General features: G+C 41.1%; 1 protein-coding gene across 7 annotated transcripts in view; it reads right to left on the bottom strand.

Moving 5' to 3' along the window:
• ppp1r12a (protein phosphatase 1, regulatory subunit 12A) overlaps positions 1-6,480 on the bottom strand; it is a 58,233-nt gene extending 51,753 nt beyond the window's left edge. For 6 of the 7 annotated variants that reach the window (XM_039601152.1, XM_031746339.2, XM_031746344.2 and 3 more), the window contains exon 1: positions 6,163-6,480. In XM_039601152.1, the coding sequence (XP_039457086.1) occupies positions 6,163-6,399 (237 nt within the window). In that variant the 5' untranslated portion in view covers positions 6,400-6,480. The remainder of the gene's footprint in view (positions 1-6,162) is intronic. The other variant, XM_031746343.2, reaches the window with a different exon arrangement.
• Between the last annotated feature and the right edge of the window lie 7,134 nt (positions 6,481-13,614).

Raw genomic sequence — 13,614 nt, 5'->3', positions numbered from 1 at the left:
AGGCCATCTGTCGCACACAACAAATTAATGAATTAATTATCAAACAGTTGGACTTAAGTAATTTTGATTGTTGTCTTTAATATTCAAATCACACTGAAGGCTAGGTTTTTAACCAGTCAAGAAATATTAGCACACTCTAAAGCTACCTAAAAGCAAACGATATCCCTAGCACTCAAAAGGACCCCAGTCGTGTTGCTTTTGATGACCAGGTATCTGTCGATGCATTTGAAACGCTTCACATACTGTACCAAATCTTAACAGACTTCCTACTTAAAATTACATGCAAAGGTTTTGCTTTGTCATCTGTGCTTATTTTCCTAAAGCTTTTAGACCACACGCTATACAGCCCCTCCAAAACCCCACAATATGCTTAAGTACTCACAGCACTGTGCATTCCAGCTTATCACCAAAATATGTAATCCTAGGTAGTCTTTATCTAACAGCCATCAGATCTGGAGGTTATTATGCAGGCAGATCATCTAGCTGGGCTTATTTGAGGATTACGAGCCTCTTAGTAAGTCACTAGTCTGGACCTTTATCGTGTGGACTACCAGAAAAGGGAAGATCTTTAATGCAGAAATTGACATTTAAGGTTTCTACAGGCCTGATACACAATCAGGAATCAAGTAGACCAATAACCAATATAGATTTCCCATTTAAAAAGTGCATTATTTGGGCATTTTTGTGTAACAGGTAAACTATGCATGCTTGTCAGAAATGAAGCTACTGTCTTAGATATGGAAGTTCAACAAGAAGACTATGATGTTTATTGCACCTTTAACAATAGCAGCATAGCTCCACTAGCTCACGATAGGTGCTTGAGACTGAATGCGCTACTCTGTGCTTGATGCAGATAAGCTTTCAGTTGTGATGTGCAAAGTTGTGCAGGTAGGACATCAGACCAGAGAATGGGGACGGCATCAGAGCCAAATCAGCACATTTTTAAAATAAATTTGAGTCAAAAACAGTCTACAGAAAAACAAGTCAACTGTGGGCCCAGATATTTAGATTATGTCATCCTAGACCTCTCCAAATGAGATGACGGGGTGTCCCTTCTTCTTCCAAAAAGACAGAAGGCCTAGGTTCTATAACAGATTAACATGCTGTGTTTATCAGGAGGACAGCAATGTATCAAAGGCATTTTTTGTCCTCCTCTCATTGGCCAACTGCAAGCCTCAGGCACAGCTGAGAATCTCATGTTTGAGACTGCAGCGAGATCCACGGCAATTATGTAATGTGTTAAAATGACTGATGCTGCTCTGGATGAAAAGAAATGCAGCCACCTCACATTATCATCATCTTCCACTACATAGTCTGAAACTGTTCCATTACAGATCCATGAGCCTGACTATTCCAAACTGCTAAGCACCGCCAGAGAGTCTCTCTCTGTTCAGTCTGTTATGCAACTCCCACTCTGTCCATGCAAATCCACCAACACAAGTGACTAGCAACCCTCGAGTCGTCATGGAGACGAGGCAAGATAATGTTCATAGACTTTAGGGCAATAATGAGGGTGTGTAATGTCAACAGAGCATGGGCATTGTAGTGTCCAGCTCTCACATGTTAAGCTGAGCTGAATCCTGTCACCTCGGTCTTAGGGAGGGGGGGATCAGAGACCCTGAGCGCTAAAGAAAAAGTTCAGGTGTAGGTCAGTGGGTAGATTTTCTTGTGTGAAGCGACAAGCCCCTCCACTCTAATTGCTTCGGTGGAGCTCAGTGAGGAACAGTCAGCTGGGCTTTGGCATTGTATAGGGAAAGTCAAGCCAGAGAGGGAATGACTGAAGGGGAGGGGTTTAGGTGACAGCTGAGGAATGTCTTCTCTGCTCCCTCTTTGCTATGGTTTCCAGCGGCCGTCATGTGAGGAATGCACGGGCTAGAACGACAGGACTTGGAATGCGACAGCTCTGGGACGAGTTTAGCCAATGTGATCTGGAATCTCTGCTTGTCCAAGGGATCCCTAGTTCACTATCGAAATACTAAAGTTTCTCTAATAGCGGCTTAGACTAGAGTGCTAAATATCTGTACCCACCAAGGTCCTTGAGGTGAAACAGGACAAAAATATTGACAATGTGAGAAATTGAAGAACCAGTCTTAAATCTCTGGAACAACTCAAAGACTCAGAAGAGTTACCCAAATAATATCAAGCATGTCTGATATTTAGGTTTACGATTGTGTCTTCAGGAAGAGTGAATGAATGAACCTCAAATGAAGCTAATGCCTATACACTTCAAGTAGCACAGCAAGTATCACTGACACTCTAGCCCTTAAGGCTAATGTTATCTAGAACACTAGTATTTAGAAATACTACTGAGTTCTCACTGAAGAACAACAACCCATGCTGGTCTTGTCTCAGCAACCATTTTCTCAAATTCAGTCAGGCTTCTTATTTTGTTTTGTTTTCCAGTGCAAAGCATTGCCAACACCCCAGCAAGCTGTTGCAACAAAGTCTCCATTTGTTTACATCTGCATGAGGTGGTATATCGCTTTCTCCAGCATGGTAATCGCAATAAGCGTTGCATAAATATTTTTAAATCTTGCAAAATGTGCATATTTGAGGTTTGTGAGAATAAAATATGTGACGTTGGTCCTTATGTTTGTGTTACAACTGAACTTCAAAGTCCACTGGACTGAGCCTGGCAACAGTGTGACTTTTCACCTTGGTGCTCTTGCTTGTACACAGTCATAGTGACATCATTGATCATCGTCATCACTGGTCAAGCATCACCTTACACACGCCTTAAGAGGTCTGCAAAAAGACATTGACGTGTTTACAGGTTCATCAGCAACAGGTCATTTTTAAAGAAACAAGGTTCATGACGGTTCATGACTCACAGAGACGACCTCTTGCCTAAATGTGGGATTATACTAGAGCTGAACTACAAAGCAAAGCTACAGACTGAGTCATACCCAAACTTAGTATCATCTACTGAAACCCAGTTAGAGGAACTTGTGTTGGCTGCACCGGTCACCAGTGATCGAGTCCTCATGCAGCAACATGGCACATTTCATAACAAAGATAGAGGTCACTCATTCACCAGGATAGATATTCTCTGGAGGGATTTTTTTTTTTGGTCTGTCTAAAATTCAACAAGAAAAGCCACACAAAGACATTAAGACAAAAGAGGCTACTGACTGTTCAGCTCATCTTCAAGAAAATTAACAGCAGTTTAACCTGGGATTCACCCTTTAATCACAAATCCCTCCATCACCCCTCGGTAAAACACCAAACCTAGAGATCACATGGCCTTTAACACACACACAGAGCAGCCCCTCGTCTCCAGAGATGGTTATGTCCGGAGAGCGGCACTTCAAATTCTTTCCTCACTCAAGCTCATCTCTGGACATCAGCCCAAAAAAAGGCAACGTTTCCACCCAATGAGTTTGCATGGAGGGGCTCATGCTAATTCCAGATTTCATTAAAGCAGACTACGAGCTTGAAGAAAGGTTAATTTACCAGCAGGATTAATTAATGCAAAAAAAAACTATTCACATACATGAAATCACATACGGATAAAGCTGATGACCCATGCCTTAAAACCTGCTTTTAAAACTTTTAATCTGTGCAGTGGCGTAAGTCTTGGAGAACAAACACACCATGGGAGCAAGGTGGTGCATAAAGCAGTGCTCATAATTACTAAGACGAGACATGTGGACATGAGTAATGAAGTGACATCACAGGAGATCTATGCAAGTATAAAACATTTAATGTGAATAGTTTTGTACATCCTTACATCATGTAAACACTATCCACACTAGTGCAAACAAGATAAACAAATGCTCGTTTCCACCAGCATTATCCTTTATTTCTTCAAATTAAAATACTGATATCCAGGATGCAATATGCAGGGAGAGAAAAATAAAAAAAATATATAGAGGGGCAACCACCGTTTCCCTCTTCAGAGGATGTTAGCTTCATAGCTTTAATGATTAATTTGAAATAACCCCAAATGTAAAACACATCACCCTCTTTTACCCGAATCCATAAAGTCTCTGTAAAGGGAAGGAGACTTCATTTTCTGAGATCAGCAGCACACTTTCCAGTTTGAGTGTTAATAAATATGTGGAAATTATCTGACTCTGTAATATGTTCGACAGCATGTTCTAACTTGTGAACGAAGATCAGGTTAAGGTTGATCTTTTTAAACAAAATGCTTCTACCCCTCTCCATCAGCCTATCACAGCAGCTGCGCCATCATGCAAAAGGCGACAAACGACTGCAGGATGTTGCAGAGAACAGTCCTGGTGCCGAGCCGCAACTCAACAAGAAGAAAGAAGAAAAGAAGAAGCTGCACAAATCACCTTTGGAGAGACCTCAGATGTCAACACAGAGGCAACTGGTTGGCACACAATATTTCTGAGGTTTTTCTGCAACTCTCTGGACCCAGAGATCCAACGTTACAGTTTGGCTTAATGAAAAGCTGGAATGGAATAGATCCTGATCATCTCACCCCAGCAGCCTCACAAGCACTGAAAGTGAGATCAGTTTCTGATTGGACTGATGTTTGCACTGTTGACTGTTTCAAGACACTGCAAAAATCCTGGAAAGGGGGGGGGGATAAAAGTTTATTTTCCAGTGGGAATGACAAATTATTTATCAGAGGCAGAAACATGCAGTCCAGAAAGGGGAAATCCCCCAAACCCTTCACCCTGCTTATTTCCACCAAATAGTAAAACACTTAACTGCAATGTTCTTGGTACAAAATAAGCAAGATTTCTTTATGAAAATGTCACTGTAAAAGCTAACAGTATACCCGTAATCATTTGATCCATTAAGCACAAACTGAAAAACATGTTATTAAATCCTATTGTTTTTAAAATAAGTGTACTTGTTTAATGGTAAAAGCTACATCTGAAGCAACAGAAACAAATTCATAAATTACACGATCAGGTTCTTTGTTATTTAAGTTTTAATTCTAGTCTAGCTTTTGCACACCTCACTGGACTTAACCTGGTCACAACTTTATGTAAGCTTACTGCACCAACAAGCAACCCACTTCCATCACTGGATCCATGGTGGTTTATAAAGCTTTCAAATCAGGCTTTTAACCCATTTGGACTGAAACTACCTCATACCGCCTAAAACCCATCAAGATGAGGTGCCATTTTCAGTTTATCGGCTGTGGAAGTACTGATGCTAGTCAAAGTAGCTACCCCAGTTAGCGGGCAAATGACTAGCTTGGCACGGCTAACATCCCGGTGTAGCAAAAGCGCTAACGACACAGCCGTTTCCGATTAACTATACACAAAACAGCATAAAATTATGAGGCCCATAATTTACCGCTGACGCCGTTTCTCCGGTCAGTTAATGAATGAATTAACTTCAGCTAAAGCCCCACACAGCTAACGACATTTATCTTAGCATGCTAAAGTACGTTAGCAGACAATCCGCTGGGCTAATACTGCGCTGTTACCATTCACTCTTTCCTGGCAATTAAACTAATATGCCCAATATTTATGAGGGGATGCATTTTTTAAGTTAGAGTGACAAGCAATCATTGTTTTGCAATCGTAACATTAGCCTGTATCTGAATGACGTTGTATCTGAAGCTAGTTAGCGAGGTAGCTTCTGCTTCCTCTCCAGAGAGTAGCCACAGTCGGGGAGGGTTTATCAACAAAACGACTTTTACTGCTAACCAGGTAGCAGCCATCTATTGCTGGGTTCATTCTGCATGAACATCATTTATATTAAGCTCCAAACACACTAAGTAGGATCCGAAAATAATCAATGGACCACACAGACACTAGGTGCTTGTCTGGCTTGATTGCATTTACAACATAAAACCGAGCCAATGTTTCAACCCGAAAAATGCAGCAGTACTGCAATTAGACTGCACCTACAGACTCAGGCTAGTTTATGGAGGCATGAAGTAGAATTAGCCCTGGAAATTAGGTGTTTGACTTTGCTGCTTCTTGCCACTTATACTCAGGCAAGTGTATGCATAGTTAGCGCGGTTTACCAATTAAACAGCCTCAGGAGGAAGCCAACGGGTTCATCCCTTCTCTGCTTCGAGAAGGACGAGTATGCTAGGTAGGTAAACAACGGGATGAGAATGGCTTCCATTTGACAGGTGTACCAGGGTAAGCTTTTGCTAGCAGCCAGTCGATATTTATGTCTAATGGTACCAGCTGCTGACATAAACACACACGGCAGGCCAACACAAACCTGGTGGAGGGCGGTGAGACCGTCTACATTGGCGTAGTTGATGTCAGCGCCCCGGTCAAGCATTCGGAGCACCTCCTCGGTATCGCCGCTCGAACAGGCGGCCAGAAACACGGCGCCATCATCGAACTTCACCTTCGTCTTTTTCTTTTTCAAAACAGGAGGCTCCTGGTCCGTTTCCGAGCCAAGCCATCGCTTTAACTGTTCATTCCGCTTCTGCTTGGCGTCCGCCATCTTCATCCCCCTCCTGTCTCGGGCTTCTTATCTTTCGCCGAGAGAGGATATACTTTATAGTGCCACTATCCCACAGCGCAGTGGGGCGTGGGAAGGGAGGGCTGGGGAGGAGGGGGAACTGAGAGTGAGAGAGAGAGAGAGAGAGAGAGAGCGCGTCTGGATTGTTTCCCGTAACCTCGCGAGATCTGAAGCCCAGGAACTGCAGTATAACGTCATCATCAGCGGATTATAAGGGAGAGTGAGTGAGTGAGCGAGCAGTGTAATCCTTATCGACTGTGCACACCAAATAAGACAAGATTACTTAAAAATATTGCATAACCTTCTGCGGGTTCACAAAAAAATTCTAAGAGAGGCTCTCTAACGTGCAGTAGCTAATATTTTTTGACCGCCTCTAGGCTACTGTTTGCTGTGATATAGCTGGGAACACAGAAGTGATGTAAAACCACATGTCAGTGAATGTATCTGCAGTAGAAAACAGTGTTATCTGTAAGAACAACCAAATCTTCCCACCTTCTCTGTGGGTGAAGGAAAGGAAAAGGAGGTCTGGATCAGGGACGTTTCCAGGATTTTTTCAATGGGGTGGCACGTGCACCCACAACACCTTGCTTTTGTCAATCCATCATAGACATAAGACATAATCTCTCCAGTGTGTCCCGTCCTTTTTTTTAGCAATCATATCAATTAACTTGTGATTTACAGACGTCACCCCTGTCTTTTCAGTTGAGGAAGCAGAAAGCATTTTATTATGCTATCTAAACAAACATACTCTTTGCAGATGTTTTCCACGTCTTGTGGGTGGTTCTTTTAAAGCATTTTGTGCTAAAGGTACATCGCAAGGCGAGCCAAAACGTTCAGGCACACCTGTATTCTCATTATACTCAGAAAAGAGCATGTATCTCATCTGAAATACCGTCAGATCTCCTTTAAATGCATAATATACTGTATATTTAAATATTTAATGTCAGATGAATTTAATTAGCTCTTTTGCCACACAAGAAAGCAACAGTTCTTGGCCACCTACACATTACACTTTTAGGAACTGCCTCTCCTTGGAAACCTATGAATACCACAAATTTCTTGGTGCACAGCTTTTGTGCTAATATTAATGCCACAGGAGGTATGCAACTCTGCACTATGCGCCAGAGCACTTGTAACTTCACAGCTGCTATGATACCTTAACGCTTTGACTTTTTACTGATATGACTTATACTTGATCACACAAAATTCAGTAAATCTTTGTAATGACCTATTCTTGCACAAATGTTGTAAAAGCAGTCAGAATTGCTTTATACACCTGTGGCAATGGGACTGAGCACATCTGAATTCGAAAGAGGTGTGGCCCAGTACGTGTGTCCATATAGAGTAGTTGCACAACCAGATGAATGACCTGTTTTTAGCTCCAAAACGACATACAAGGTACTTTCCAAACTGTAACCTCCACAGAGCCATCTGTTCCAACGTCAGTGCCCTTCTCCATCATGCTGGTTACTGCTATTGCTGCAGAAGCGCTAAACTACAGCTAACCAAATAATTAACTTCAGCTTGTGCTGCAATAACTTACATCGCAGCTTTATGGCATCATGGGTGTTTACTTTTTCATTACCAAACTTTCTGACTTGATTTAATTAATGGTTGTAGAATCAGCTCAGAGGGCTCAATTCACATTTTTAGGCAGGTCTGGACCCCTAAAACCCATCAATAATGGAGAGGGCAAATGGCATTGTAGTTATCATTTTTTAGCATTGCCAATTGGTGACTATGTAACGAAGTTGCTCTGTGGCTGATGGAGGCTGTTGCATGAAAATCAAAGAATATCATAAATACATTGTATTCTAGTAGCATCACTATGAAGTTATAGCAGAGTCTTGGGTCTGTTATTTATTTTTGTCCTTTATTTATGCTGAATTAGTGCTGATTGAGTCTTTTTATGTTGTCTTACAATCAGCGGCAACTCAAATGAACCATCAGTTTTACAAAAGTCATGTTTTGTTTTTCATTTCAGGAAGTGAAATGATTTTATTGTTCGAATTAAACAGACTGTCTCAGTGGAGGTGTTTCCCCTTTCTTCTGGGTGGTTCTTTCAAAACATTTGGTGCCAAAGCCACACTAAAGGGCGTGGATAGATTTAAGGCACACCTGTATTCTTATCTGCAGTTATCTGCACATCATGTAAAATATCATCACTTCTGTATGTATACTGATACAGTCACTTCATCCATTTATTACCCCTTTGTGCAACTGTGGTAATAACATTTGGCTGACACAAAATCTCTCCATAGCTGGTAATTATATACTGCCGGGAAGCTTTATCTATAATATTACAGTATAATATTAATACATTAGCAGCTTACTACTACTACTAATAATAATAATATAAAGAAAAAAAATGTAACATACTCTCAGCAATAACCCTGCTGGAATAAGGAACTTGCCTTAGTATTATATAACTGGACAGCTCAAACAGACAGTCGAGAACATCGACTGTATCCCAACCAAATTTATGCTGAGGTATAAAATTATCAGGATTGATAGAAACAACATGGCTGCTAACAAACAGAGAGTAGCGTCCCAGTGGAAAGCATTTGTGCCCTTTAGCGTATAAGTGGTACAATAAAGGTGCTTTATTTTTGTATTTTTGAAAGACATTTTGAAATTGGGAAAGTAAGGAAAAACACAGGAAAATCATGTCGTTGAATCAAGGCAGCCTACAAAGGCAAATTCATGCATTTAGATGCACGCGCTCACTTATATGTCCCACTGTATGCCACCCTGTAAATCTGCTACCTACACCGACTCAGAGTTTTTCCTGTGCTCCATCCAGCACCCCATATGCTTCTGCACTTTATTTTTTAGTGGATCGATTTACAACATTTTCCATCTTCATATGTATTTCCCTCTGCCAAAGACCTTTACCCTGTCTTAAAAACAGTTTTAATTACTTTTTTTCTTTGTGTCACACTGTGACTCTCTTCAGTTTATGTATTTGTGTACAAAGATCTTTTTTTGTTTTTGTTTTAAATGCTTCATTATCATCGTTTTGGTTCAAATGAACTTTTACAGATGTGGCTATTTTCATTTCAGGAAGTGGAAGGAATTTTGTCATGCTAACTAAACAAACTCTCATTTGGCGGTATTTCCCCTTTCTTCCACCCAGATTCACGAAACGGCTTTTCCAACTATGTAACGCGTTTAGTTTCCATGTCATAAAAAAGACATCGCTCCCCAAAGGGAAATGGAAGCCGTCTTATTACAGAGTACCTGCGATGATTTGATGGCGAACACTTGAAGTGTTAGTAGACTTAAGCACCAGGGTGGTCCAGTTCAATCTGGAGTGAAAACAGGGTGGTACATAAAGTGCATGTGATTTTTGTTTTGTTTTTTTTGTTTTTTGGCACCCTCATGAGTTATTGTTGGCAGACATTCATGTGTACTCAGCAGGGGGTGCGGTGTTGCCGTCAAGTTGTAGGTATGAAGCATGCAGTCGCTCTTGTTTTCTTTACAGCAGGGTGTCACTTAATGATGGTTTTTTTCTGTTTAAAGACATTAAAAATGAGAAAGGTAATCTCTGTGCGTAATTTGGTGCCCCCCTCCAACTGAACTTGAAGTTGACATCCTGAATAACAAGCTGTTCAAGCAAAATCATGAACCAAAACATTTATACAACTGCCACCATGAGCCATTGTGTGGCGTGTGTACACATAAACCCAATATTATTTCATTTCAGAAGCATTTACTGCCTAAAAGCACAGTAAACTGGACTTAGAAGACACTCAGCTCGGCTGTTACACAAATGTCATGGGAAATCTGCACGGTTCTAATGAGTCAGAGCGATATGGAACACCAACAACGTCAGCGTCAGGAAGTTGCTGGCCAGTGGCTTCAGTGTGCTGATACCAGGAGGGCTGCAGGGAAAGTGATGTGCAAGCTGCTGTTTGGCAGGGAGAGTCGACCTCACAGTGACTGACAGAACAAGGCGAGCGCTGTGGGTCACTTCCAGCTCTGAATGTAATAAGAGAGTCTCGTGTGTAGGTGTTTGTGTATCTGTGTGATACATCAGCGAGTTTATGAGCTGCAGACAGCACAAACAGCAAAAAAATGTGCTTACTTGGAGGTTTTGGTTCAGTTGCTTGAAAAGATTGTTTCGTAAGATTATTTTTTCCAGTCCCTGTCAACATATGAACACCAGGCTCTGAATATGTGACGGGGTGGAGTCCGCATGTTCTCCAGGTTCCCCCTCACACTCAGAAATATACATGTTAGCTTAACTGGCAATTCTAAGTTGGTCATAGGTGTGGATGGCATCCTGTCTCTATGTTAGCCCTGTGATAGACTGGCAATCTGTCCAGGGTGTACTCATGACAGCTGGGCTAGGTCCCAGCTACTACTTACTACTACGACTAAAATGGATGTAGGTTTGGTTGTGTTTCATTTCTGCTGCGTCCGATCTTGCCAAACATGTTTAAATTTGTATTGAAACCAAAACAATGGAAAAGCATCAATGGATTTGAATATTCCTTATAAGTGCCATGCATCTGACTGCTACAGTCTACTTTTTTTTTTCTTTTTTCCATGTAGGGAAATGTATTTAATGAGTATTGTGAACTGAAAATGTCTAAAATGTGTGAAAATGATGAAATAATAATAGGATTCCTCTTTTGTGCTGCTTTGCTAGCTCCTCGCTGTAGCCAGTGCCGGTCGTTCACGGATATTCCTGCCATTAGTCTCTTTTTTATTTACAGTCTACTTAAAGTCTACAGTGTCAGCTACACTGTTATGTAAGAGGGGCCCCATGTCGCGCTGAAGGCCTAGAAACTGTCCAATGTATATCCACATCCTTAACTTAACACCAGTCAAATATCTTGAATGCATCCTGTTTATGTATCCTACTATACCCCCTCCCTCCCAGCAGCTGTATTTATCTCAGTAATGCCAGTGACACAGAGCGCTTATTGACTAACAGTAAAATGACTTTTGCCACAGTGTCGGCTGATCATAATTAATGGGATGTGAGAGGAGTCGTCATCAAATCCTTTAGTGAGACAAAAATCATTTGTCAGCATTACCTTTCACATGCAGATGTGACTAAGAGGGCTGTCTCATTGTATATTTGCCAGGCAAACTCTTGTCTTTCATTACTCTTCACTTTGATCTCCTATGACTGTTTGCTTCTGTTTCTGCTCCTTGAGGGGATAAAACTGTCTGGGAGTGATTCAAGTGTATTGATGCCACAAAATTACAATGGTGCACTCTCACTGTTTGTCTCTGGCCACTGAGACGTGCGTGATTAAAACCCGGCGACGGACCTCAAAGTTGTGTCAGTGTAGGCGTGTTCCAAGCATCACGACACCAGCGTCAGGGCCCTCTGCATCTATGACTTATCCCTGAGAGGAAGCGCTTGTTTACCGCTTTAACTGAGTATTTCCGCTGGAACCGTTTGTGGTTTGTGGAAACAGATGAGGTGTGCAAGTCAAGTGTCCTGGAAAGACAGCTGGAGAGGTTGACGAGGGTTGTTTACCTGAGCGTGTGCCTCTTTAAGTGTGTATGTATTTATATGTTACTGGACAGGCTGCGTTGGATGTTATCCAGCCTGATGTCAACCATACAGTATTCTAAAGGTTCCTACAGTTCCTATAATAATTCCCGTGTACACTAGAGCAACATGCTCATATAAACACACAAACACAAAGATTTATGGAGAAGATTGATTTGAGTCTTTCTCTCAGGCTGTTAAATTTACATGTACAAGGATACGCTCATGCTACATAATTGTTTGGCCTGTTTTTGCTGCTGGCTGTGAAATTAAAATTAAAATTTATGCACTGGGGTGCGTAAATGCTTGTTGACTTCTAGGCAATGTGATTGTGTCATAATATCTGATACAACTAAGGTTGTTCAACTCCTGATGGTTTAGGAAGAATTCACAACCAAAGAAATAATTGTTGCAAGATTATGTACGGATGCTTGCCTCCCTGTCTGTTTTTTATAACTGTGCAAGAATTTACATTACAATGCACCAGCTATGCATGTGCCCCAGGCAGCAGACTTCAAGTGGACTTTGGCTGCTCCCTTATTCACAAGGGGTTGCTAGGGCAAATAGGTCTGCATGTTTTGATTTAGCAGATTTTTATACCAGATACACTTCCTGACTGATTTGTGTCTCACTCCAAGATCAAACAGTATGAAGCCACACAAGTGGATTTCAAATAAGTATAACAGGAATGACTGCTTGACCATCAGGTCTTTTGCTATCTGTGTGTGTCTGTAATGGAGTTTATTCCAGGTTAGCCAGCACCTCGCTGGCTTAGCTTAACATAAAGACAGAAAGAAAACAAAGAAACAACCGGCAGTAGCTCTGCCTCTATCAAGCCTTAGAGGTGCTTCCAAGAAAATTTAATATGTGTTATTTGTTATGTGTCCTAAAAAAGGTTAAAATATCAATACTACAGTCTAAATATCAGGAGAGCAAATCAATATGCTTTCAGATGTGTGGCTACATGTTGGTGTAGCTAAGCTAATCTGCTGCTAGCTATAGCAGAACGCTATGATACAGTTGATAAGAAAGCACAATGCTATCTATTCCTTAAACTAAACTTATTCTTCTCTGGTGAACTTCCATTTGATATTTTGTGTTTACATTTCAGGCCAAATGTTTCTTTTCTTTTTTTCTTTTTAAATATATGCTTACTTTAGTATAAGCATCCATGATAGCATGTGAAGATACATTAGTGTGCATAGTACATATGTGAAGGCCTCATTAATACTGAAAGATTTTTGATCAGTATTCAGACTTCTTTCTCACAAAAAGGCCACACCTAGCAAAACAATGCCTAACCACATCCTGCATGCCTTACAACAGTCAGGTGCCATAATCAGATTCTGGGTGCTAAAGTGACCCGCCCGGTGCGCTAACCTGTTACTAAGTGTAAACATTTAGCACATTATGAAGTGAAAAATATGATGGAGGCAGCCCAGAACTCTTACTTCAAGGAAGAAAAGGAAAACATTTTACTTTTAACACTACTTACATCATTTGGTTGCCAAGGTGTCCAATGGCTTGCAAAGTGTTGCTAACAAAAGAGATGATTCTCCACAGTCACTGATATTTTAAATGAGCTGGTGGCAGTAAATTCTTTTCTGGAAACTGAACTGTAAAAAGAAACTTAAAATAAGACCACTTGTCACTGGTGTCAATTCAGACTAGAAGTGACTGATAAATGAATG

The sequence above is a fragment of the Oreochromis aureus genome, linkage group 17, assembly GCF_013358895.1.
Source record: "Oreochromis aureus strain Israel breed Guangdong linkage group 17, ZZ_aureus, whole genome shotgun sequence".
In the NCBI taxonomy this organism is placed as follows: domain Eukaryota; kingdom Metazoa; phylum Chordata; class Actinopteri; order Cichliformes; family Cichlidae; genus Oreochromis; species Oreochromis aureus.
This window is presented reverse-complemented; position numbering and strand designations above follow the sequence as displayed.